The sequence below is a fragment of the Apus apus genome, chromosome 9 (genome assembly GCF_020740795.1).
Source record: "Apus apus isolate bApuApu2 chromosome 9, bApuApu2.pri.cur, whole genome shotgun sequence".
NCBI lineage: Eukaryota > Metazoa > Chordata > Aves > Apodiformes > Apodidae > Apus > Apus apus.
Genome location: NC_067290.1, coordinates 15,154,058 through 15,181,586, shown reverse-complemented (window position 1 = coordinate 15,181,586; position 27,529 = coordinate 15,154,058). Strand labels below are relative to the sequence as shown.

The following is a 27,529-nucleotide window of genomic DNA, read 5'->3' as shown; positions in this document are numbered from 1 at the left end:
GAGCTACAGCTAATGACATTCCCGGTGAGAGCATGGACCCTCAGGAAGGGGGCAGGGAGGCTCAGCACACCAGAGGTCCCACCTGCAGCAAAGGCGGATGAGGCAGGAGCCCAGTGCTCCTCCCTGCTCCCTTTGTTCCTCTTCCATGAAATCTATGTGCTGACACCGAAATAATTTCGGCACAAAACCTTTGCTCAGCCCTCTGTCTCTGATCCATACCCGGCTGCCATCAGTGACACCCTGTTCTGCACAGAGCCTGATCTCACAGAGGTTTTTTTCCATCTAATCAAGCTCCCTTTTTCGCAGGCATTCCTCCCTGCAGCTGGAGGGGAGCACAGGAGCTGCTGCAGCTTCTTCTGCAAGTAGGGCAGTCTCAGCCCCAGCTTCAGTGATGGCATCTTGGACCTGAGCAGTGCAGCATCAGATCCCGGGGAGCTGTTCTGCTTGAGGTCCCATTTTTCCCAGTGGGAGGTCTTGGAGTGTGATGAAAAGAAAGGCCCAGGGCTTTCTGGAAATTATTTGATACGGTGATTTACAAGCTCTTTGCAAGAAATCCACCTGAACAGGCTTGTTTATACCTGGCTGAAGGTACACAAGAAGCAAAAGGGGAACATGTCCCACAAAGGACTCCAGTGAACGCTGCTCCTGCATCTTGTTGACTTGTGATATCACATCCAGGATGATGTGGGCAATATAATATATATGCATATAATGAGGAATGCTTCAGCACTGACTGGGGAGAGCAGACAGGGAGATGCAGCAGCACACCCATGACAACACAAGCACTATAAAAAAAGGGAATGCTTCTTATAAGGCGTGGGGAAAGCAAGAAAACAAATGCAATTTTAGGATGTGGTGTGATGAGCATCTCAAATCTGTAACAGGACCCTCCTGAGCGTAAGGCACTCGCTGGGGGTCATGACCAGGTGCCCCAGGAGCAGCAGTATTTTTCAATGGAACTTGTCAAGGCTCCTGTTTCAGGCTGGATAATTAGGCAAAGGGCCACCCTGACATGCTCATTTAGCACCACAACATGCATAGTTCATTCGTTCCTTAATACAAAACCCCTGGAGTCAATCGGGGTCAATCAGGGTTACTGGGAGAGCACCGAGCAGTGCAATCAGGCTGCAATCCAGCTCTTGCCAGCTCCCTTGCTCCTGTAGCAACCTCTTCCATGGACAGGTAGGATTGCTAAAATCCACAGGGAAATGGCCCAGCATTTGATCTTTCTGCAGCAGCAACCTCTTCCCTGCCTGCATATAAGCAGGCTGAGCCTGTAGGGAATTTTGGAGAGCTGCAAAGTGCCAGCTCTGACTTGGTGGGAACAGCACCACGAGCCAGCTCCTGGAGGAGGTGTGATGAGGTGGGAGGAAGCAGCAGGCACCTGTGCTTCTGCTAATTCACATAAACAACTTATTTAAAGCTGGGTAACGTGTATCAGGGTGAGCAAGAGAAGCGGAGGTCAGGAGCACTTTTGGGCTTCCACTCTGCTGGTCACCCACTTCCAGAGACACAGGCCTCCACAGCCCACATGCTTCTCCTAGGATGCACTACCAAAATGCTATGCTTGCACCTGAACTCCTCAAATGTCCCAGGCTCCCAGTCCTCACCATCATCCTCTGACCATGCCCACCAAGATCCAGAGCCAAATAAAAACCTGCCATGCTGATGGACCCCATGGGAGATTGGAGGCACTACCCAGCTGCTCACAGGTGAGATGCTCTTGGATCAGACTACACGAGCACTCAGCCCACAGCAGTGCAAAGATGAGGAAAGCTCAAGTCCCTTTTTTCTTTTGGTGGCTCAGCACCTACACAGCTCAGCCAGTAACTCCACAGGAAAAAAAAACAAAACACAACAGAACACTTTTAGTATTTTCTTCTCTTTCATTAGGTTTGAGTGCATTTGGCTGAATGAAGTGCTGGGGAGGAGGCAGCTCCTTGGATACCTTCCCCAGGCAGCTGCAGAGGGTGGAAGGGGACAACAGGGACCCAGAGCCTCCAACTCCATCTTTAGATCAGGAGTAGGTTGGGGATGAGGTTAGCTTCCAGTAGCATGCAACAGCCTAACATGGTCTCACCTCCACCAGCAGCCTAGTGCATGTCATGTTGTCTCCCTAAGCGTACATCTCCTCCATACTTCCCCATCATTTTCCCTCTGGCCGCTTGGCCCCTCCAAGATCCACCTCAACCACTCACAGGGACTATTCCTCAACAGCAGTGATGGATTTCAGTACCAGTTTGTCTGAGTGATGCTTCCCATCAAGCTGGGACAGCCCACAGTGACACAGGTAGAGCAGGCTCCCTCAGCCCAAGGTCATCACTGCCTCACTGGCAGTGGAGATGGCCTAGTTAGTGAAAATCCTTGTCCTGCATGAGTATGCAAACATTGTTTAGAGTTTTTTCCCCCTCTCAAGATGTTTACACGGTTTTGCTATGAAACTATAATTACATGCAGCCCACCAACAACATGGAGACGAAGCCACGACTGCTTGCATTGATGATACAAAAAGATTTGCAGAATTTTAGCTCTGCTTTTCTGCAAAACTCTACCCTTCCTCCAAAAACCAGGCCACCATGGCCCATGCCCTCTCCCTCTCTGAGACTCAGGCTGTTTGAAGCTGGTGGTGGACTTTGTCCAGGCTCCAGTGGTACACACAGAGGGTGACCATCCATCTCACCCACAGCTCACGCTCCTCTGCACGTACCAGACCCTGGCTCAGATGTGCTCATTAATTTTGGTGTAACTTCCAAGGACAGCTTACAGTCAAGGTCCTAATTCATAAAGCAATTAATGGATCAAGCCTCACTACTTCAAAGAGCTTGTTCTGGCATTTGAGTGAATCTTGGGGCTTGGGACAAGCTCATGTGAGCTGCAGGCAAAAAGAGGATCAGATCACAGAGCAATTTGCTCAGAAGATCAAGCAAACCTACAGCCTGACTGTGTTAACAGATCTTGCAATATTTTCCTTTCCTCAGAATTTTTTTGTTAAGAATATTCACAGACTGCTGCATTTCTTCCTCAACTCTTAAAAAAAAATCCCATAAACCACCCCATCTGTTCTGAGCTGGATAATGATCCTGAGTAAAGGCAAACAAAACCTAAGACACCACAAAGCCTTGGTGGGACCTCGCTCTGTGTGAAGGCACATGGATATCACAATGATCAGCAGCAGCAAGAAACCCTGAGATGGTCACACACGGGGAGAGTTTGCCATGAGCATCTGAAGTTGTTCAGCCAAGAGCTGAAGGAGCCGAGGCAGAGTCTGCCCTTTAAAATCTGAAATTTAATCCCAGGTGTCAGTGAGTGACCCTGGAGACAAGAGCTGGGGAGAGGTCACCTTTTCCGTGATACCTGCAGAGAGCTCCACATTATCAGGTACAGCCTGACCCCAAATTAATTCTGTAATTAATTAATTAACAGGCAGTGCCAAAGGAAGCACATTTAAGCCATTTCCCCAACCCATGAGCTTTCTGAAGCCTGGAAACAACACCATTGCCCAAGGGGCATGCTGACACGGGGCTTCAGCCCTGCCCAAGGGACTAAGCACTTGAACACCTTCTCTTCTCCTCCAGGCCCCCTGAAGGAGCAATGAGCAGAGCAATTTCAGTAAAAAATGACATTACAGACAAGGAGGTGGCCATCTGATGGGTCTACACCTCCATGTGCTGGGAGAGCATCTCTCCTCCACCACAAACGTGACCATGAACAGCAGCAGCTTCAGGAAGAACAGAAAATTACTGGGAGTAATTGAAACTGCAGGGAGGAGTTAGGGACATAGAATGTAATTATCCACTGCGGAACGGAGCCAAGATTAGCAATCCTACTTCTGGTCATTTAAAGTTCTCATTAACTTTTCCATGTGCTGATGATATCTGCTTTGTGTCTTACTGGCTGTGAGATGCAGCACTTCCAGAAGAAAGCCCTGGACCTCTTCTCAAAAGGGTCTCAATTACCTGTAGAGGAGGGGGTGAGGGTCTAGAATTTAATGGAGGCCTTCTCCAAGAGTCTGGAAGATCTCTAACCCTGGCTACCAAGGCTGGAAGAGGCTTCAGCTCAGCCTCAGTTGCATCACTCTCCTCTCCAGGCATTGATAGCTAGGTTGGCTAGGGTACCTTTTGGTGCTTAGGAAGATGATCTGGGCAGGCAACACAACAATTTAGAACTTCTGACTACATTTGGTGAGACTGGGTGGGTCTTGGACCACCTCAACCTCCTTCTCCTCTCCTTGCACTCCATCTCAGCAGGCTGCAAGACACCCAGCCAATTCACATTCAAACTATACCTGGACATTTCCACATCTACCTTGTGCTCAGCATCCTCTCCTGCCCTGCACCCAGGCACAACAGCACAGGGCCCTTGCCATCTGGAGAGGGCAGCAAACTCCAACAAGACATTGTGTGTCCTCAGCTGATTCAAAATCCTCTTGCTGAGGTCCTGCCACCTTCCCATCCCATCCCATTTTCCTTCCACCCTCACCATCTGAGGATGCAGGTGCTGCAGAACATCCTTCACCATCTCAAGCCTAGCCAAAGCGTCCATCCACAGCACCAGAAGGAGGATGCTTGTTGGTGACTCTGGCACCTGTGTGACCTGTTTCTGTTTCCTCACCCTGTCCACTCACAGGCACTGCTGAGGGTGTCCCAAACAATGGCCACCCCTTGCTCCACACCTTGTGTGAAACCAGCATGAAATAAATGTACACACATGAAATCTAAGTCTTTGTCAAGAAGTGGAAGACCATGGTCTCCAGCCCTGGGGCTTCTCCCTGGAGGGAACTGGCTTCAGCAGCTTCCTACAGGCTTTTTTAGACCCTTGAAAGAAAACACACCATCTTTTCTCCATTTTAAGCAAGGAGAAAGCACCGACCCGTGACTTGGAAGGTGCCCACCCACCCCAGCCCCCTTACCTCCACCAGGTGAGGCGTGGGGTTGAAGCCGCACATGTTGCAGACCTGCTGGTGGCAGGTGGTGCAGCTGTTGTAGTTGGGGGGCTCACTGGAGCCCACGTTGATCTCCGCCTTGCACAGGGGGCACAGGACCTTTGCTTTCGGCACTTCCTTTGGCTTGACCCCCTGCTCTGGCTTGGCTGCCTTGGCTGCCGGGGCGGCACCGGCCCGGCCCTGCGCCCCTGGGGCTTTGGGACCAGCTTCTTTGCTGGCATCGCTGAAGACTATTTTTGGAGGCACTTTGCCAGGAGAGGGCTGGCTGGGAGGGGAGGCCTCTGGCTGGACAGACATGAGCGTGCTCGCCTGGGTCAGGAGGGATGCCCCAAAGCCAAAGATCTTCCCTGTGAGACCCTCCTGGGGCTGCTCTTGGGCTCCAGGCCCAGGGGCCGGGGCAGCAGGCTTCACCCCCGTGTCTCCTGTTGTCTTTCTCTGCTCGGAGGAAGAAGGCTTGGCTTGCTGATGCTGCGGGGAGGACCTGGCTGCCTCCGGAGGTTTTGGCTGGCCTTGGCCGTGCGGTTCCCTCTGCGGCGTGGTGGGGTGAGGCTTGGGTGGCTCAGGCTGCGGGGCACGGGGGGCTGGGGGGGACTTATCCACTGCCGGGGGCGGCGGGTGCTTGGCCGGGGACTGGGAGGGGGACGGCGAAGGAGAGTGCAGCTGCTGCTGGCTCTTGGAGCGAGGAGCAGTGGTCATGTCCATCCCCAGCGCCCGCTGCATCTGGCAGTTCAAGCACAACCATTCCTTCACCTGCAAGACAAGGAGAGGACAAGGGCAGTGAGCGCCAGGCACCCCCAGCACACTGTCAGGCTGCCCAGACAAACCCAAGATAGCTGTAGGAACAAGTCATCAACCCCCAAAATACATTTTGGTACCACGTTCTTCACCAAAGCACCTTGCAGTCAGGGCAAACAGACGCCAACTGTCACAGGTACCCACGGCACAACGTGGCAGAGCAAAAGCAAGATTTAATTAGCCTTAGTTTGCCTCCAAGGCTTCTGCTGTAAAGTTCCTGCTAGCCATGAGGCCCTGCCTGCAGGCAGCCTAGTTTGTGCCTCTCCCATGGGTAAAGGACCCTTCCCAGGGCTCCTGTCCCACCATCTCCCTAAAGCCCATTTAAAGCAGCTCTCCAGTGCTGGCATGTTGCCCATGCCACTGGCAGTGTCCCAGGGGAAAAGCCACCATGAGATGCCTGATGCTTCCCTGGGGCCAGCAAAGACAGCTTTTCTGGCATCCGGGTGGGGGGTTGCAATATCCCACCCCAAAATCTCATGCTGCAGCCCCCTAGGGAAGAGCAGGGAGCAAGTCCTGCTTCATGATGTACCCACACTGCTGGGCAAGCAAAGTGCCGGCTGGGAGCAAACCCGTGATCCTTGCTGTCACCACGATGGACTTCTAGATGCAAATGAAAAATACAACAGTCCCTGGCTAAGTGGTGATAAATGAAAGACTTCCTCCCCTTGAGAGATGTTCCCCGTGACTGAATGTCTGAATTAAGTTAATCAAAGAGGCCATATGAGAGCTGTGAGCATCCCCAGGATGCTCAGTGGCTGTACAAATAGTAATATATAGCACAGGCTGCAGGACAACTGGAGCTGCCTGCAAAAGATTGCTCTGAGACAAGCAACTAAGGTGGCAACAAGGACCAGAGCATTCCCAAAGACCAGAGCAGCATCCAGGACAAGCAGGTCCAGAGCTGGGCGTGGGCTGCTGGAGATCCAGCTCCACCAGCCCCTGTGCTCCCTGGGGCTCTGTGTCCATGGGCCAACAGGTACCGCATGAGGGCTGGATTTTCCTGCCTTCCATTTCAGGAGCTATCTCCTCATCCCAGTATTACAGATCACCTCTGAGGCTCAGCTTAATCCCCACTACAGAGTCATTAGCCTTTCCAAATGAGCCACATTTTATTTAGTTCCTGAAAATATTGCTTTAGTTTTTAGCATTCCTTACACTCTTGCTGTCTCTCTTCTGACATGTAGAATTCCTCACTTTATTTTTGCTTTCACATCTATTTCAGAAGAGTATCTCCCAGAATCCCATCAGCTCTGGGCAAAGCCCCCATGAGCTCCAATTTTGGGAGAACCAATCCTTTCTGTTAAGGTTCTCTCTCCCAGTATCCATGAAATGCAAATCTTCCCTCTCTACATAATCTCCTCACCCACACTTTAAGACTCACTGGCGAGGTGGAAAGTGGGGGAAGAGGAGATCTTCCCAGCCCCACCACGGGGGCTGGATTTCAAGAGACCATGTGCCATGCTCCTGGTCTTGAATTATCTGTATTTATTGTAGCCTGACACTAGATTTAGCTTTTCTGGAATAGAAAAAAATACTTTGCCTCTCTCCTGCATAAACTTCCATACAAAATATTGAGGGAATTCAATTGATTGTTCCCAACTCTCTGCCAGCTTTAACAAGCAGCAAGCTCTGTGGGTGAATACCAAAGAGCTCCCAGCTCCAGCTCTGCGGGTTCTCCTCTCCCCATGCCATGGTTGGTGCCTGTTCTGCTCTGGCCAAGGCTTGTGCAGCAGAACTGCTCCCCAGGCACTGGCTGGGGATACAGGCCCCAGGTCCCACAGCCATGTCAGAGGCTCATGGACAAGCCCACCAAGATCTTACTGAGCTCAGCAGCTGGGGAACAACATGGTTGTTGAAGCTTTCTCACTTTCCACAATAAACTTGGCTTACATGACCGAGACAGAAAAAAGCCAGAGGGCTTTCAGGTGGGATAGAAACCATCATATTGCCCTTGGTGACTTGGTGAGGAACTGCTAAGGAACACCTGTCCTGAGGAGCAGGGAAAACTGCAGGAAACACAGCAGGGTGGTGTGCTCCAAGAGTGCACATTTGAAATGTGAATTTGGTTGGGATTATCACAGATTGTCTGACCAGCCTCTACAGATGCAACCAATGACATGACATGTGGATTACACAAATCAAAGATGACTTAAACAATCCTGAAGGCAAGACAGTAAAGAGGAAGGGCCAGGTTGCCTCACCAAAGATCCTTCTCCCAGGAAAGACAAAGGAGGACAGTAGAGCCTGATCAGAGGGCCCGATCTCTCCTATGAACACAGGCTGAGAGAGTTCAGCCTGAAGAAGAGAAGGCTCTGGGGAGACCTTATAGTTTCCTACGAGAAATCTGGGGACAGACTTTTTACAAGGGCTTGGAGTGATAGGAGAAGGGGTAATGGTTTTAAACTGGAAGAGGGGAGATTTAGGTTAGACATTAGGAAGAAATTCTTTAGTGTGAAGGTGGTGAGACACTGGAGCATCTTGCCCAGAGAAGCTGTGCTGTGCCATCCCTGGAAGTGTCCAAGGCCAGGTTGGACAGGACTTTAAGCAACCTGGTCTACTTAGAAGTTATCCCTGCCCATGCAGGGAGGTTGGGACTTGATGATCTTTAAGGTCCCTTCCAACCCAAACCATTCTATGAAATCTTTACTAAATCAGCTCCTCAAAGTTTTGACTTGGTGGAGAACTGGGCAAATAAGACATAGAATTAGAAAAAATGGTGGACTATTTGGCTTGCATCATTGTCCTCTAAATGCTCCTTTTCTTGCCTGCAGACCCATCGCACAGGGGGAAGATGCTCAGAAAACAGCACAGAAATAGGGGCAAGAATAGGAAAAGTATAATTTTCCCTATTGCTTCTTCATTGCTGCTAACAGACTGGGTACATAGCCAAATGAAATGTCTATCAGTGAGAAGAGAAAAACCAAAAATGGCTGGAAATTCAAGTCCCAGCTCACCTTCTGGGAATGCTGAAGTCATCGTTATACCCTAAAATAAGGGGGGGGGGGGTAAAGATGTGAGCTCTTGAATTGCCTGAGATGGGCTGCTCTGAGCCTGCTCATCTTCATCACTCCAGGAAATATAACTGGGGGAAATAAGGAAAAATGAAAGAAAATGGGGATGTAGATAATAGCTGTGAAACTGAACTGATGCCTCAATGAAGAATGAAGGAAGCCAGCTAAGAATGAAGCTGGCTGCTCTGCAAAATGAAAGGTGCCATCAGAAATAGAAAATCCACAAATATCTGAGCTCAGCATACCAAGGTCAGCTGAGAAGTTGTGAGGTGCTTAAACCACATGAAAACAAAGGAGCTTCAGGCAGAATTCTCTTGGGGAGCAAGGAAGGATTGATGGAGGGCATCAGGGACAAAAGTCAGCCTGGAAAGGACAGAGGTCCATCACTGGGTGGAGATGGGAAAGCTGTTAATGAGAGCGATGTGGCAGAAGTGCTGTAATTACTGTCACTGAACATTTGGGACGAAGCAGGATAACACTCATTACGAGGATGAAGCATTTCCAACTTATTAGCATTGGAGAAGAACATTCAACAATATCTACCAGCACCAGAAGATTTAAATTTGGCAGATCTGAATAATTTTGCATCCAAGAGATCTAAGAGAGCTAAGAAAACTGCTGTGTGCTGATGTTCACTTTTAAGAGGAAATTTTAGAAGACCGGAAGTGTCTTCTGCTTGAATATCCAAGGAGGCTGAAGTACAGCCCAAAGGGGACAGCTAGCCAGACATCTGCCTGGGACAGAAAGACAGCACTGGACTCACACAGCAGAGCACTGAAGGGCCTGCATTCAGGCCAGTCAATGTGGGTTTAGGGAAAATAGGTTATGGCAAGCAAACCTGATTTGATTCTTTGCACATTTTATATTGGTGATGCACAGAAGCAATATCCTCGATGTCCAAAAGGTGTTTTGACCTAGCAATGCCTGAGGTGGTGGGAAAAAAGCACTATAATAGTGAAGATGCAAAATGGGTTTCAGACCAGTTACCTGGCTGAGCTGGGAGACAAGGATTCAGCACCACTTGAGGATCTCACTGTGGCCACCACCACTTTGCGGCAGATGTTCGTAAAACAATAAATATCAATGAAGATGAGATTCTGCTGCCTGGCAAACCTGTGCTCACTCCACCTGGGAAGTCCAGAGCTAGAGGCAGGAGTGAGGAAGCTCAGCCTCCTCTTCCAGCACTGAGGGACTCCTTCCAGAGCCTCAACAGTTCTGCACCGACATTTTAAAGAGATCAGTAAAACGCTGCGGGAGATACAGACCGGATCTGCAAGAGTGATCCTAGGGATGCAGAAAATGTCTGAAGTGAGAGAATTAAAGAGGTTGATCTTTTTCGTTTATCAAAGAGAAGATTAAGAAGTGACTTGATTACGATATAGCAGCACATTCAGGGGAAACAATATCAGGTACTAAAAGGTTCTTAATTAGGCAGAAAAAGGCATGAAAAGAACTAATGACTGGAACTGGAAGCCAAATATATTAAGCATCACTTTTAACAGCAGATGTTTCTAACCATTACAGCAAATTATACACATGCTGTTGGGCTCAGCAGAAGACTCAGGAGGTAAAGCTCACAGGCCCTTCATCTACAGGGTATTTTATACCCCTCTTGATCTTGGAAGCTTTGCAAGTTTGAACCATCCAGTCTTCACTGGTATGACTGCACCCAACCCCTGACCAGCCCAGCCCTGCCCCACACACCTACCGCCACCAGACCCCAGCAACATTCAAGGCTGCTCTTCTAACCCCTTTCCCAAATCCTGCTATTCCCTAACATGTAGCCAGGTCTGCAACCTGCAGACCATGCAGGGCTGCCAGATGTGCCTCCCCCTCTGGATGCTGTCCCTGCAGCTGCCAGCACTGACCATTTGCAAATCATATCAGGCATGAAAACGTGCAAATCAGCATTTCCCTAAAAAAAACCTCAACAACAACAAACAACAAAACAACAAACAACTGGAAGTAGGAACATAGAAAGCACATGTTGCCTGTGTCCAGGGCAGAATTTAAACACCAATATGAATTGTAGGTGGGTCCAGGTGTGGTGGGCCAGATCCTGGCCCTCTGCAAAGGGGTGCAGTACAGGAGAGCAGGGTTGTCCACAGGTACCCACAGGGAACCAGAGAGCATCCCTGTGTGCTGCAGTGCACCCATCCCTCCAGAAAACCACCCAGATAAAAATGATCTGAAACATCAGAGACAGCTTGAGCTTACAAGGCTAAAGTTATTCTAACACCACCTATTTTAGGAAACTGTGGAAACAGTCCGTTCCCTGGATTTGTTACCAGGAGATGCAAGGGAGTGCTAGTAATGTGCAGGTGGTTTTGTTCTCCTGAGGTAAGACAATACAGCTCTGAAAGTATCCTAAGTATAGAGTTCAGCCTTTGCAGTAGCCAGGAGAAACTTTAAAATGAGCTGTAAGCAGAAGGACTTCTGAACTGAATGGTCAAGATCTCTTAAAGCCAAAATTTAGGATTATATTGAAGAATAATTCTGTCCCTGCTGAGGGTTGGTTATTTTGGATCACTTGGAGGTGACCCCCAGGATTTTCTCCTACAACACAAATGGCAAAGGAGAGCACTAGATGGCCAGATTTAAGACTTTAAAGACTTCAGACTGAATGGTTCCTCTCTAGCTCTATCCACTTCCAACACCTCACTGTCACCAAAGTCACCTGACCTTGCCAGCTATAGGACCCTCTAACAGAGGAGGCCAAGGGGCACTTCAGGGATGCAGCTCATCTGACTTGTTTTAAGTGATTATTTTGGGCTGGAAAGGAAGAACAGCTCCCAAGTCATCTCAAATCAAACACAGTCAATCCCATCCAAGGTGAGGCCCTTTGAACAGGACGAAGCAAACAAGCTTTGTTTAGCAGAATCATAGTATTGTTTTGGTTGGAAAAGACCTTTCAGATCACCAGGGCCAACTGTTAATCCAGCACTGCCAAGTCTACCACTAAACCACTTCCTTCTGCACCATGTCTACATGACACTCTGCTGTTTCCCTGGGCAGCCTGTTCCAGGGCCTGACAACCCTTTCAGTGAATAAATTGTTCCTACTATCCAATCTAAAACTCCCTGGCAATAGTGCAATGTGAGACAACTTCCTCTTGTCCTATCACTTGTTACCTGGGAGAAGAGACCAATCCCCACCTCTCTACAACTTCCTTTCAGCATAAGGTTTCCCTTCAGCCTCCTTTCTCCAGCCTACACAACCCCAGTTCCCTCAGTTGCTCCTCCCAAGACTTGTGTTCTAGAAGGTGCAACTCATCCTCCTCCTCTGGTATGAGACAACAGGATGCACAACTAGCTAAAAATGAGAAGCCAAGCTCACAGGAAATCAGAGGAGAAAAGGAGCATGAGTTTTCTCTAAGTTGCCCAAAATGTGTACTTCATATTCTACAAAACTGGACATGCCCCAAAAGAACAGGAAATAACAGGGAAGAGCAAGACAGCAAGCCTATGGCAGGAGCTCTTCTCCCCCAAGAGCCCAAGGCAGGGATCTGCCCCAGAGCCACCTCTCATGAAGCCAACCCCCAGCAGATGCACCTCAAGGCCAGGGTCACAGCTCCCTCCTCTGTCTTTTGCAGCCACCACTACAGCCAGAACCAGATGAGTATAAAAATAACCAAAGCTGGAATTGGGTAACGAAGGTACTGTGTTAATCAGGCTAACAGAGAGGCTGGGTGCCAGGATTGCTGACGGGATGAAGAAGGGTCTCATTAATGGGTGCTACTGGCTTATCCTGGAGGAACACAGCAACAGCCTAGCCTCTCCCTCCAGCTGTCAGTGACCTGCCCCAGAGTGTCCTTACGTGCCTTCACTTCACAAGCACCGCCTGCAGACGAAGAGCCGTTGCCTCATGGAATCAGCCAGTCAGCAAAACACCCCTTCCCCTCCTTGCCTCCTGGATCTGCTCTGGAGGAGCTCTCCAGGGGGCACATCTTGTGTTCTACATTGTCACACTGAAACCTGCCAAAGCCACGTTCCCTGCAATTAAAGTGACATTCTGATCCAAGAGAAGCAGCAGTGCTAGAAGGCAGCCCTCGGCTAGAGAACAGAAGGAAGTGCAAGCTGTGGTGGGGAGCTGGGACACTGCTGGGAAGGCAGGAACAGCTGTAGGAGAGCAAGGAAAGCTCAGCAAATCCTGGAAGAGCTGCTGAGACATGAAAAATAGCTAAAGTTACCACAGGGAGAAGGCTTCCCGCATCACCTCAAACTGGCTAGTGGAGTGTAGGATGAATACAAATATATGGCTTCTTTTGAAGTTTTGCGGTTGTTTTTTAAAGCAGGACTATTGCTGATTGCTCTTGCAGCAAGGCAGGGACAGCTTGCCACCCAGCTCCCACGGCGAGGGTGGGAGCAGCAGCCCTGGTTTGGTTTGGAACAGCACAGCCTGCACACAGATGAAACGAGAAGCCTGCAAAGCATCCTGTGGGAGGCTGCAACATGGTGTACCAGCCAGGGTCTGATCTGGGGGGGAAACAGAGAATGGTGGGAGATGAAGTCTCCTTAGGCACCTCTGGAGGACCAGGAGTGGCTCAGGGTGCAGGAGCTGTCACACGTCCATGGCCATGCTGCATGTCAAGACACCATCAAGATTCATGCATGCATCCAGGTGGAGAGGAGGCGGATGCAAACACACAGGCAGCGTGGGCTGAAGCTTCCTGGTCCAAAGCTAAAGCACAGTTTGAGGACAACCCAGGGCTCCGGAGGGACTGTGCAATTAGGAGTCTTTTGGCACTTAATTGACAAGGGAATTGGTCAGCAAGGCACTTCTGAAAAAGGCCACCTTATGCTCATCTTCATCTTCAAGCATCTCAATACAAATAAATTCCAGTCCTCAGCACTCCTGCCCAGAAGGGGAAGCCACCAAAGCTGTCAGTAATCATCCTGCTAATGCTTGCCAGAAAATAATCAACTTGCTCGCTTGCTGGCGAGCAAGAGGAACCAACCCCCAAACTCATCTCCTTCACTGCAAACAACAGATGGGAAACCACGTTTGTCCAGAGAATTGAGCTGTGGAATAAGACAGTGCCATTTCATCCTATTAGTCACTTCTTAACCAGTTTCCCTGTCTCTGGTTAGCCCCCCCCCTGCGCTAACTGAAACCAAGTCTTCTCTCCTCAAAGGCTGTCAAGGCACACATGACTCTGCAGACCCTCTGGGGTCTAAAGGGCACCTCCAGCTCCCCCACCTCACTGTTTGGATGACCTTTCCCCACACCATGCAGCCACCGACACAAAGATGAAGCAAACGTTCAGTGAATATAACTGCAGGCAGCAGAGCTTTGCAACTAACCTTGCTCTGCCATCACAGGCAGGACGGTGCTCTCCCAGCAGCATCCCCCATGGCCCAGGTGCCCATCGAGCTGCCAGTGCCCCCCTTCTTCTCCACTCACCCTTGCTGGTGGAGAGCAATGGATGGGCAGAAGGAAACGTGCCCAGTGTCAGACCTGGCGCTGCTTCTCTGCTCCCCCGGAGCGCAGGTTCCTCCCCCAAAGCAAGGCAAGCTGCCTAGCTCAGCATGCCAGCAGTGCCACTGCCTCAGGCAAAGAGACAAGTCCTTCCAGTTCATTAGGGAAGGTTTCTTGTGCAATTTGCTGCCTCACTAGCTCCTGTTTAGACAGCCTTTGTTCCCTGTCCACAGGAGCACATGAAAGGTTTGGATGTCTGTGTGTGCTCCCAGGATGCCGTCCCCTGGGCTCAGGCAGGGAGGATGGCAGAGAGCTCACCCCAGGTCAGAACTTCCTGAGCTTCTCTAAATGCAGCCCCAGGTCTCCTCCTGCTCCATAATGTGGGACTCCCACCCCAGCCCTAGCAGCCCAGGGAAGCCTAATGAACAGCTTGATTTGCCTTTTTCTGCTGCTCCCGCACCCTCTGCCAGCCGAAGGATGGACGTCCAGGGTAACAGGAGCCTCCAGTCCTGCTCATTGTTTTCTGCAGAACTAAAATAGCAGCCTGGGAGGGAGCAGGGAAGCTCAAAACTTTCCATTCACTGGAACCTCTTGCCAAAGCACAGAAACACACAAGGCCATTGGGTTTCTCTGGGTGCAGAGTGGTTACCATGTACAGCAGAGATGCAATGCATAGCTGCAACACTATATAAAGCACAGACTGCTCTCAATAAATAGACTTGTAACAGATTAATTTAAAAGCAATCCACTTTCCTATTGATAACAGAATAAATAATCATTTTTTTACTGCTTGGCTCCACTTTTATTCAGTTATGAGCAGGCCCTGCCTTGCCCATATGCTTCTGGCTCCTCTGGGAATCCTTCTGGACAAGTACAGTAATAGGAGCTAATGGCTGTAACTCAGGGACTAAACATGCTCGAGTACTTGAAGGTCCTTTTATGCCCCAAACTTTGCATTACCTTGTCAACAACATCTGACCATGGCACAGCAGCAGCCAGGGTGGAGAAGACTGTGATCCTGTGACCCGGTAGAAAGCCTCTGGGGTGGAAGCTTCTAAACAATAATGACAATCCTGTTACTAACAAATAACCTGAAGCAGTTTCATAGACAGAGTCACAGACCAGGTGTTATCACATTTTCTCCAGACTGAAGGAGCCAAGTTAGGTCTCATTTATCCTGGGTCAGTAGGTATTTATGAGTGAGGCTGCTGCAGCTTCTGCAAATGAACATACCGGAGCAGATCAATACATCAAAGCAGGATGTAATTTCTGTCCTGCTTTTTTTTCATTATTCTGGATTAAATATGTAATAAATGTTCTTGTAGAATTTAAGGCATGAAGATAGACAAGCCATTGCACAATCTTTTTACATACCTAAACAGATTTAATTGCTCAATTATTCCAGATAAACACGATAAGTTCCCTGCCATGAATAATTTATAATCCAGCTAGCCACACAATCTATGAAACATAAATCTATGGCTGCAGCAAAGGAAAAGTGAGCAGATGCCACGATCCTCGGACAGCCCAGCTTGCTACCAAATGCTGGCCAAAGGAGCAACAGCATGAACTGCTCAAGGTAGGTCTGATCTTGCTTGAAATCACTCAGCCTGTACCTTCATTTGGGTGTTGCTCAGAGGATGCAAAATATTGAACAAATTAAACAGGCACAAAGTTCAGATGTACATGCAGGAGGAGACAGGAGGGGACAACCCCCCTTTGCTTCATGGGCTGTGCTGGGACAGCCCTCCTCAGGAGCTGGCTGTACTGGTTTCTCCAGGAGTTTCATTAGATGGTTGTGAAGATTAGGGCTGCAGGGAGCCAGTGGGACACAATGTGCTGGAGGATGGAGGCTGTGGATGCCATCAGAAGGGACAAACAATAGAGGCAGGGGAACAGAGCACTGCTGGGGGCATGAAAGGTCCTGACCAGCCACACATGGATAGGAGAGACCTGGAGATGGACCTGGAAGGATTCCAGATGGTAGGTTAATCCCAAACCTGTGATGAAGCCACTCTAGGCAGCCCCTTCCTATTCAGAGGGCTAACAAACCAAAGTCCTGAGAACAGCCCTAGGAAAACTGATGTACCAACCACACAGTGGGCAGGAGAGGCAGGTACCACCTTGGGGCTCCAGGAACCCCAGTCAAGAGCAGAAGGCTTTTCCACAAGGTTTGGGGCTCTATATTGTAAACCTTGAGCACCTGGAGGGGCAGATGACTCCCTGGAGAGGTAGACTTAGAGGTGCTGGGGGAGTTTTCTCCAGCCTGGGCACTCAGCACTGCCACTCCCTGCCCCACCTTTTCCAATAGATGCTCCTGCCTCCGGGTTTTATTTATGCCGCTGGTTGGCTCCTACAAACCCATATGAAAGGCTTTGGGATTTCACCCCCATGTCCTGCAGTAGCAAGGAGAGAGGGCTGCAAGGGCCCCTGAAAGGTTTTGGTTCTATCCTCTGTCCCTGGGCAGGATCATACAGGCCCACATCGCTGCCATCAGATGTTGGTCTAATTTGGTCTTTAAACTTCCCATCAGTTGTGGATTTACTGGGTAGGCAGCAAAAGGGAGAATAAGGGGCTTTGGCTTAACCACCCTCACTGCTAGAAAATGTTCCCAAAATATTAACCTAAACATTCCTTGCAGCTTAAGTCCATTACTTTCCATCCAACAGACCACAAAGACTGAACAGCAGATGTTTTATTCAGTAAAAACAGCCTGGGACCAGCTTCCCTGCTGAAGGCATCTGTCTGGGGGAGCACATCCAGCAAGACCACAACAGGCAAATGCCTCCTAGAGGTGACTGGACACTACCTTCATGCTGCAGAACTCTTGGTTTTGATCTCCCCTGGGTTTCCATGGTCCCTCCATGGCCTTCAGATCCAATTAATGGTTTTCCACATTTCCAGTTTCAGGCAGCTTTGGAGGACCATGTGCTATGAAAGGAGCTCAGCCTTGCACAGTCCCCATCAAAGCAACCTACAGTTCCACCTCCTGTTTGGCCTTATGGCCCTGCCACCAAAAACAGGCTGAGAAGTATGTCCATAAACACCAGAGACAGCTACTCCAGTCACCACCTACCTATTTTGATAGATTAGAATAGGTCTTCTGTGTTGGAACTCCTATTCTCATCCAAACACATCTGCACCCTGCTCCTAAGTCATCATCTGCTAAGTAAAATACACCAATTCCAACAGAAAAATGTGCAAACAATTAGAATTTGAACAGCTACCTGTAAAGCCTCATCACTGTTAATTGGGTTTTATACTCATTATATACCTTCTATGAAGAGGATACTTAATTGCAAGCCAGTCTGCTACAGCAATCACTGGGTCTTCAAATAAACTGCTAATTGCAAAGCAAGGTTTAAATTGGTCATTCAAATCAGGATTTTTTGCTCACTGATCTAAAGTAATGATTGCCATGGAGATCTAAACTGATACACCCCAGGAAGGTGAATAAACTCTTAATCAGTAAGAATCCTGCTGTCTGAAAGGCTGCCTCCTCTCCAATCACCCAAGCCAAAATATGACATTACCCAGTTTGAGGAGGCCTCTGCTGCCCTCTTGATGGGGGGCTCAAAAGGTCACCACAGAGCAACCTGCCCAGGACCCCACAGCCCAGCAGCAAACCCTGGGCAAGCTTACAAGGAAAACTGGTTTCATTCTGCTCAAATGAGGGGATTGATTACAAAAGCAGAAACTGTTAGAGAAAAGACATTTTTTCAAATAGAAATTACTCAGCTTAAAAAAAAATACCCCAGCAGCAAATCTTTCCTCCACTTCTCCACTTGTTTAGGCTTCTTAGTTTGTTTTTGATCCCAACATCAGCAGCTTTGGGTCAACACATAAAAAACCCCAAACCCAGCATGCAAGATTTCTCTCAAACACCCTTTTTGTGCAAACATGCAGCTGTCAACTGCTATTTTAAGGTTGCCTTTAGCTCTTTAATGCTATTGCACCCCCATGGTGCATGGAGAACATCCCCCTGGATTGTGCTCCTGATGATGAGCCACGCTTCCAGCACCAGAGGCTGCAAAGAGGAGATGGAAAGAGAGATGGAGAAGTATTGGACACAGTCGTGCATGCAGTAAATGCCAGAGGAATAAATCAGGTTGTTCATTTGAACAAAATATTTAAGAGCTCCTCAACACAGGCATCTATCCATGCCATCACAGCCATCAACTGGGTGTGCAGGAGCAGGCCAGTGGTTAATGAAATCTCAAATTAACTTATCAGGCAAAGGAAAAAAAAAAAGCTTCTCTTACTTGTAAATAGTGTATTTTTTATTTAAAACACTCCAGCTGTGACAGAGCTATCTCCAGGCAGCTGCCCTATGCTTCTGGCAGGACATTGGTGGTAGATCTGCACAGTTAAAACATTTCTTAGTCAAGCCCTATAGCTCAATCCATGGCCTGCAGGTGCTGAATGTGCCCAGCACATCCCCACCAGGTGCCTTGCACAGGTGCAGCTGCCAAAGCCAAGGAGCACACTGGGCTGGGTGATGGGCAGTGCCAGCTGACATGCTCCAGGAATGGCAACGCTCCGTGTCCATCCAGACAGAAAGGAAACTAGAGAGAAGCAAACTGCACAACTCAAACTGATTTCACCCTCCTTTGATTTGCTCCCATGCCAATTAGAAACTGCTTTTGGAAAGAAACAATAAATCTTGTCTGCACAGCCCAGCTGCAGAGCCAGGGGACTTGGGTGTCCCTGCCAGGCACAGGATTGACTCAGAGCTACAGCGCAGCTCTCGCAGGCAGGACAGCAGGAGCCACTGCTGCTCCCTCCATGCTTGGGTGTTCAGCTGGAGAGGCCTCACTCCTGATTTTCAAGTGTCATGCATCAAAGCCTCAGCTGAACACAGGAGCTCTGCTGACCTCAAGTAATCAGACCCAAACTGCCTTAAATTGGGCAGGTAATTGATGGATTGGCTGGCTAGCAGGAAGAAGCAGAATGTGCACACTGGGTGGAGAAGAACATTTTACAGCCAAATAAATAGCACCTTCCCACAAGCTTTTATCTGCCCACAGCCTTGTCTGTTGGTATTAACCCCTCTGCCTGGCTGGGCTGGCCCCTGGAGAAAGGAAAGGAGAAGAAGGTCTGAATGATGGCATGCACCAGGTGTTGGGATGCAAACCAGCACACTGTGCATGGCCAGCATCACCTCAGGGGATGAGATCTTTGCTCCCAGGTGGGATGCAGGCTGGGAGGCATGGAGCAAGTGCCAGCAGCTGGAAGATACAGGATAAGGGGTTGGCTGTAGAAGAAGGGAACTTGAGGCAACAGCTTGAGCTGGCCAAAACCATCAGGAAGAGCAATGAAGGCTTCACTTCTTACAAGAAGTGACAAAGCACTCAATGTTGGCTCTTGGTTGGGGTGGCATGGCCTTGGATCACTCAATGCAGTGACACTGGAGCTGTTTGGAGCCCTGCAAATAAAACAACTTTCAAAACAATCAGATCAGGGGACTTTACTGGGCAAGCCTGTAAAATCTTTAAGCCCAGGATCTGCATAAAGTGTTTTTTCAACACACCTCCTGGGTCTCATCGAGACTTAAACACCTGAAATTAGTCACAGAAAAAAGTATTTCAGAGGTCACAGGACTTTTTTTCATCCTAATTCAACAAGGCAATAATGGTCATCTGCTGGGAGCAAGTACTGGGATCCCAGAAGCAGCCCAAAGACAGATGGCAGCAGCAGCATGCCTGTTTGGAGATATTTCTCCAAGCACTCTCCAACTTGAAAGCCACAATCTCATTATGGCAGGTCAGAACAAGTCTGTAAAAACAAACTTTAGGGCATTAGCTGGCCTGGCCCAGCATCTCAGCACTGACCTGGGACTGAGGAAACATCAGGATTCACACTCCAGTCTGCCAAAGGTCCCTCAGTACTGGATGAGAGCAGCATCTGAGTACAACAGCACAGTTTAATGGGGATCCACCTTTTGAGAGGGACCCCTCCTCTGCCCCAGCACTGTTGGTCTTGCATGCTGTGCTTCATCCAGCACCAAGAGTATTTGCTTTTCTCAAAATGTTTTGCAATATGAAGAGTGTGCACAGCCCATCATAAGGAAAACAGAGGCAGGCATGTGCAAGGACAAGGCTCTCCCTATGAAGAGTATGCTCATTATTTCAGAGGAATCCAGAAATTCAGGTAATTCAACTCTTCCTCGGGTCCCCAGAGTGATTTTATCACCTACCACTAGCTTTTAGCTAGACCTTTCCACTAGACCTGGTATTTTATCCACCGGGCATCATGCTCTACTTACAGAGGGAAAGGAACAGCAAGGCCTTTCAGATCAGGAGAAACAAGGAATGTCTCCCAGAGAAGAAAGAAGACCCAGTACATCTGAGAGCAAAGAAGGGGCTGAGCAGAACCCACATGGGGCTCAGAGCCACGATGAAGCTGGTGTTGGAGGAAAGACTCAACCAAGGAGTTGGAGGGATATGGACCTTCTAAGTTTCCCTTGCAGCAGCTTCCCCTCACATCTTCAGGTGTTGGGATACTCCACAATTCAGAAAGAGGTAAAAAACCCCAAAACCTAAAATCACAAGGGGAGTTCTCATTCCTAGAGCCCAGCCCAGACATGTCCCCACTCCAACAGACCCAGCTGGCTGCCTCACTAAACACACACCTCTGTACACTCGTATCCTGAGCAGGTTTTTAACAGGGAACACTTGCTGAGCCCGCGCTTCCTGCACAGCCAAGTTACAGGCAGTGACAAGCTCATTTGCTCTTTGGGGACAGGGCTTCAAATAGCTGCTGGCTGGTGGCAATGAAACAGGCAGAGCACTGCCACTGGCTCTGCTGGCCTGAGCTGTGACTGACGCAGCAGCGTCTGTAGCGCTCTGATAAGGACATTGGATGATTCAGAATAATTTAGGCTTTGCTGAAGAGATGAGCCCAAGCATTTGTGCTTCTGGTTCCATCTCAGGGGATACTGTGTTGTGCTCGTTAGAAGGAGGAGAGGGCAGCTGCAGGTAAGTGGGCACCAAAACTTACTCTGTCTTACCCACCACTCCAGTCTCCATCTCAAGGGTCTACCCAGTCTAACCCCATGGCTTGGACACAGCAAGGGGATGACAGAGCAGGTAGGAAGCAAGAAGTCAATGTTAAGTCTTCTTTCCAACTTAGGGGATTTCCCTGAGCCACAATTCAGCAGCAGGGACTTTTCAGTCCTCCACACTATGTAAATCCCCTCTCAGCACCTAAATGTGACTACGGCCGAGAGACAGGTTTTGGGTTTCTGGTGATGGGCACCCTGGGCCAGTGTCTTACCACCCTCACAGGAAAGGATTTCTTCATAATATTTAATCTAAATCTCCCCTTTTTCAGTTTGAAATAGTTCCCCCATGTCCCATCACTCCCTGCCCTTGTAAAAAAGTGGCTCCCCAGCTTGTCTGAAGCAAGTGGCCAACACAGCAAAGCTTTCAAATACACAGGGAGCCTCTGACTCAGTATCCCGCTCTGCTTTGGAGAACCTGACAGCCATTCCCCATCCTCAGCTTGCTTTTCTGTGAAACGATGAAGTGCTAAGTGAGCTGAGAGCTGGAGAAAACCCACGTCTAGTCCAAGCAAACAGCTTTGCTGTAACTTCATGTACCAAGGGAAGGATGAGGCGGGGGGCGGTGGCTGAGTGCCAGGAGATGCCAAGAAGAAAGCCGGCCGCTTCCCATCTCTCCAGAGCATTCATCTTCCCTCACAGCTGTTTTTCTTGCCCCTCTCCACCACAGCATCATCCCAGCATGCAGGAAGCCACACTCTCCTGTCTCCTCCAAACAATTTAACAAGTCACTGTGGACCATTATGCATCCCCGCAGCCAGGTCCCTGCTGCTGTGGCTCACCAGAGCCACCATCAGCAACACCAGCCCCTCTTAGTCACCAGGAACAGTTTAGCCAAGATATTTTCTGACATTTTCTGCAAGTGAATTTTGCATTATTTGAATCATCCTCACTGAGTGCAGCGAAAGGTGGCACATGGGGAGGAACAGCCAGGATTATTCATGAGCTCTTTTTTTTTTTGTTGGCTCTAACTGCAATTGTGATCTGTCGAGCAGAGAAGTCACACGTTGCTGCAGGAGGCTCAAAGAAGCCCCTGCTTGGGTTGCAGTAGGGGTTGAAATGGCAAACAAGTCATTTACACATAGAAAAGCTCAGCAATATGAGTATGCTACTGTCCAGCTTTGTATTTGTTGCTTCATTCAGTGTTAAGCACTCAACTTAAAAAAGAGAGAGCAAAAATAAATAAAAAATAAGTCTAAGCAAGAGAGAACAGAAGCATCCTTCACTGCAACACTGCATATACAGGATGAAATGAGGGCTGGGATACTCGGTGTAGGGATAAGCAGATTAAGAGGTGAAGGGCAATGATGAGGAAGCACTAAAATGCAGGAAACACACAGACACGCAACCTGTTGGTCCTGGGAGAGAAATTCAGGGCTCTTATCAATATTTTTGCACCATAAAAAAAACTAAAACACAAAACACAGAACATTCACTGCAATCACAAAGAGCATAATTTTAGTACTGAGCTTTTCCATCGTGCTCACAGCACGAGGTGCTCCGGAAGAGAGCTGTAGGGCTTCTTCAGGTGGGCACATCCTCAGCAAGTCCCAGCCAGCCCCCACCACAGAGATGGATCCCAAACAGAGGCAGGGGGAGCTGCCTGCTGGCAGAGCCAGCCAACATCCCTGCCTCAGCATCCCTGCCCAGGCAGGAACTCCTCTGGACACTGGGAGCTCCTCCTCCCCTAATGGCTGCATCCTTATGAGAAGGCAGAGAGCAGCATATGCTGCACATACAGGTCACTGCCGGGTGAAGCTCTGCTAAAAACAAACAGTAAATTGGAATAAAACTGGCATTTCTCTCCTATTGTGCAGCCTGGTCCAATGGAAAATTTCTCCTGCATCTGCAACTTGATGCTAATGACAGATTTATTTTTACAGCTCTATTGTGAAGAAGGATGATCTCAAAAGAGGAATCATTCAGAAACGGGCAACTTGACTCAGCAGCACAGGAGCCTGGCTGGATATAGGGTGCAACCTTATCACGTGAAGAGCTGCCTGACACCACAGCAGCACACAAATCCTGCCTGCCCAGAGGCATCCTGGGTTTTGATCTGATCTCAGAAGGAAAAAAAAAACCACACTCTGAACTTGCTGGAAGGGGCACAGAAGGCAGGACTGGTGCTGACCCAGCCAGCTCCACAGCCTTACCTCCCCAGCTACCCACTCCTCCACCATGAGCACATCCCCAGGGGATGCCAGACTGAAGAAACACTCATTTTTTTAAATGTTATCCCACTACAGGATCTGCTTTTTGAGATTCAGCATTCCTCAGACTTAGTTCTCATTCTTTAAGGGGAGGGGAATTCTAATCTCTAAATACAGCCTCACATTTCTGCACAGCACAGTGACACACCTTTGGGACACAGTACTGCAAATATGCCAAGAGCTGAGGCTGGAGGCTGCCTCACAGCCAGGAAAATTAATAGCCAGTGAGGTCCCAAGGGCAGGAGAGAACCTTGTTGACTTTGGCATTCAGCAAGAGAAGAGACCATGTGAACAAAATCTCACAACTCCTCCTCAGCCATCAGGCCCCTTGCAAAGAGCTGAATCAAACTTTACATACTGTAAAATGTGGCTTCATGACACAAATCACAGAAACAAATGACAGTCATGCACCAATGACTCCAGGGCTGCCCAGAGCCCAAGGGACCTGTGCCCAGGCAATGCCCACAACATCACTTCAGCATCTCTTAGACCCCAGGTAAAACCACTGATGCCAAGGGGGGTTTTTGCCCACACTCATGCAAAGAGCACCAGAGACCTGGAAATGTTCAGGTGTTCAGGGAGTGACCGGCAGGAGAGGGGTGAATGGGAGAGATTGGGGATTTATGGCCATGGCTTGAATGTAGCCCTAATGACCCCCCCGAGCACCCTGAAGCACAGCCTTTGGCTCATCAGGCCACTGAAGCAGCAGGCACTAGTCAAGCCACAGCATAAATACTTCACATTGGGCCCTTAATTCACAACAACAACAGGTTTTACTGAAAATGAGACACTAACATGCTGCAAGGTATAAAAGTGAGACAATGAACCAACTGAGAAATGGGTTCTTAGGAAGAGCAGCACATTAACATCTTCAAAATTCCTGTGGCATTCAGTTTGTTTTTTTTAGAAGTCATTTGGTAAATGACTGAGGTGATGCTGCTGGCAGAGCGGGGCTGGAGAAGGCTTCAGACCACGGCCACCCCTCCTGTGCCAACAAGCCCCCCTGCCCCAGCACTGCTCCTGCCAGCAGAGATGATCTGTTGAGCACTGTGTCATCCCTCTGCTTCCATTAACTCCTCCCTTGCTCCACTGTACCTGGATTTTCTTACAGTATTGAGCAGAAAACCATCTACTGTGACATTATGGTAGGATAAATATGGCCTTATCCGTGCATTCATACTTAGCCTACTTCCTTCTCACCTCCTCAGCTGATGGTCTATTTCTTGTTAATAAAATGTAACCATTTACCAAAAAAACTTTATTTTTAAACAGTTTAAATATTAAATAGAATTTAAATACTCTACTACAGATAACTCAAGAGCTGCTGAGAGGTTTTCCTTTCCTGACAAACCACCCTGACTGCTGCTGGGAAACCAACCAGCAAGTTTTTAATCCTGCCTGAGACTTCTTGTTTCACTTGCTGAAGGTCCTTGATCAAAGGTTGGTGATGATTTTACATGGCACAGAGCACACAAGGAACAAATTTATTCTCAAATATTTTAAATATTTTATATTTTCACATTACATTATATTCATAGTGAAAAAATAAAGAACCTCAAAACATGGGCCAGAACTGACATTTAACAAGTCTCACCACTTCAGACAGTCACAACTACATGCATTCACAACAGCCTGGGGACAAAAGCAGGGACTTAAAAAAAACAAAAACAAAAACAAAAAACAAAAAAACAACAAATGAAAGGAATTTTGCAAAGACCACACATGTATAAACATGCACTTTTTTTCATTCTGGGAAAATAAATCTATTTGTGTGCATCAGAAACTGCATCTGATGAACACAATTTCAAAGGGGAAAAAAAAAAGCACAATAGAAATGTAAGGAAGAAAGCAAAGGGCTTTTATACTCCCAAAGTGGTTCTGAGCAAACCTATTAGGCAGCCAGGCATTTTGAGTTTCCTTTCAGCACCACAGCACATCTTTCAATGCTGTGCTACTGCTCTTGATGAAAATCAACACCAAGTCCTACATTTTTTTCGATTTAGCACTGAGGATGGAGAGCGAATGAATGAAAAGAAACCAAAAAATATTTAAGAGACTACTGAAGAAGGAATTAATTTCTCAAATTAGCAATGTGTAGTGGCACTTCAAACCCCAGAGGCACAGAAAGGATGCCTGCAGGTTACTCCGTATGGTAGCAAACGGAGCAAATCCAATCAGATGAACATGCTGCAGGATCAGTCAGGCGAAAGCCACAGGAGCAGCATTACAAAGTGAGAGATGTATAAAAAGAGGATTTTCAAAACCTATTATACTGGCTTGAAACCGAGCTATTCCCCTCTGGAGGAGATGACAGCCTTGCTGGCATGGTCCTGCAGAACAAGCTGTCCAAAAAAACCTCAAAGACAACACAAAGGAAAACTAGAAAAAGTTTTAATAAGAAATTAAAAATCCTACTAGAAGGTTAAGGCTGCAACACTGCGTTTAAAACAACACACATCCATTCAAAAGCCTGTCTCCTGCCCAGGCGTGTAAACAAACTGTTCAATTTCCCCATGCTGTTTCATAACTTCTTCTCTTCAATGGTGCCATCATAGCTCCCTGCTTCACATCTCCCTTGCTTAAAATAACTGCCTATGGCAAGAGCACTGACCTTCAGGAATAAGGGAATGAATGGGAAAACTGGCACGCCAGCACCCGACCAAACTGAAAATGGTGACAGCAGCTATTTCAGAGCATGGAGATGAACAGAGGGAAGAATGTGATTATCTGCATGTAAAACACTGAGCGACACCGACAGCAGACAGGAACTTCTGTTTGCCCAGTCTTGTGAAACAAGAACGAGCTGGTGCTCAAAGGAGTAAAAAGAGCAAAGAACCAAAGAAGATTAATTCTTTTCTTTCTTTTTTTTTTTTTTCTCTGCAAGTGATCAGCTCCAGCTGCCAGAGAGGCCAACTGCTTCTTCAGGAGGGAAAGTTGTTCCCTGCCTTTAAGATAAAATGACCATCAAGGCACATGAAAAAAGAATAAAAGACAAAGACAAATAATTTTTCAAAGGAATGCATATGCTTCTGAGCAGAAGCTATCACCTAATTATTGAGTGAGGGTGTTTTGCTAAGGGGTACAGTCAACCCTTTCTCTGAAAAATCTGCACTTGCAACCTGTAAGTGGCAGAATGGAGTGTGATGGACTGAAGCTCATGCAGTAAGGCTGTGAAATATTTTTTTATATATATATAAAAGATATATATAAAAAGTTATCTTATAATATCTATATTTAGAAAAATCAAAATGCAAAATACACACCAAGCTTATATAAACACCAGGCTCTCAAAAGCGTTTCAGAAGTCAACCACATGGCTGTGTGATGCCAGACAGGTACCGAGTTCCCATCTCCCCACACCTGTGGTTTCTGGCAGTCCCACAGGCTGCAGGAGAGAAAATACCAAGGAAAACACAATTTTGGTTTTCTTGGGTTTGTTTTTTGTATAATGTGTTATTTTTGATTATTCAATCCTGCTAGAAAGCCTTGAATCCAGACAGAGAAGTGACAAACCTAGATCTACTGCAGCACAAAGTAGAAACATCAACTGTTTACCTGAAAATATACTCATAAGGAAATGCAAGCAGGAAATGCAAAGCCACAAACCACCTCAGCAGCAGCAGCACTGTGCAGCCACTCTGCAGCACCTGAGAGACCAGACTGGATGGGTGCATTGCCCTGTGGGGACAGTGGAGCATGTGGGACTGGCAGGTCCATCCTTGGGAGCTTCTAAGACTCAGCTTGATAGAGCCCAGAGCACCCTCACCTGATCTCTGCTTTTAACAGTTGGACTCAGTGATCTTAACAGTCTTTTCCAACCTAAATGATTTTATTATTCAAGTGGAGGCTGGACTAGGTAACCTCTGAAGGTCCTTTCCAACCAGTTCCTACCACCAAAAAAGAGAAAAACCTCCAAGCTGCCTCTCGTTAACCCTTTTTAACACCACCAGACTGCTTCAGACTGCTTTCTGTGTGACACGAGAATAGCAGCACAAGTGATTCTGCTGGGAAAAGCAAGTCACACTTCAAAGAGGCAGGAACCACCATCGCTCCCCCAGCCAGCCCATCACACAGCCTGCCAACACAACCTGCA

The 27,529-nt window shown here is 48.2% G+C and overlaps 1 protein-coding gene across 1 annotated transcript in view; it reads right to left on the bottom strand.

The window, feature by feature from the left end:
- The window catches only part of BSN (bassoon presynaptic cytomatrix protein), a gene marked incomplete at its 5' end in the record, with an annotated part of 88,220 nt that overhangs the window by 38,570 nt on the left and 22,121 nt on the right, over nucleotides 1–27,529 (bottom strand). The window contains 1 exon segment of the mRNA XM_051627879.1: nucleotides 4,910–5,692. Within this exon segment, the coding sequence (XP_051483839.1) occupies nucleotides 4,910–5,692 (783 nt within the window).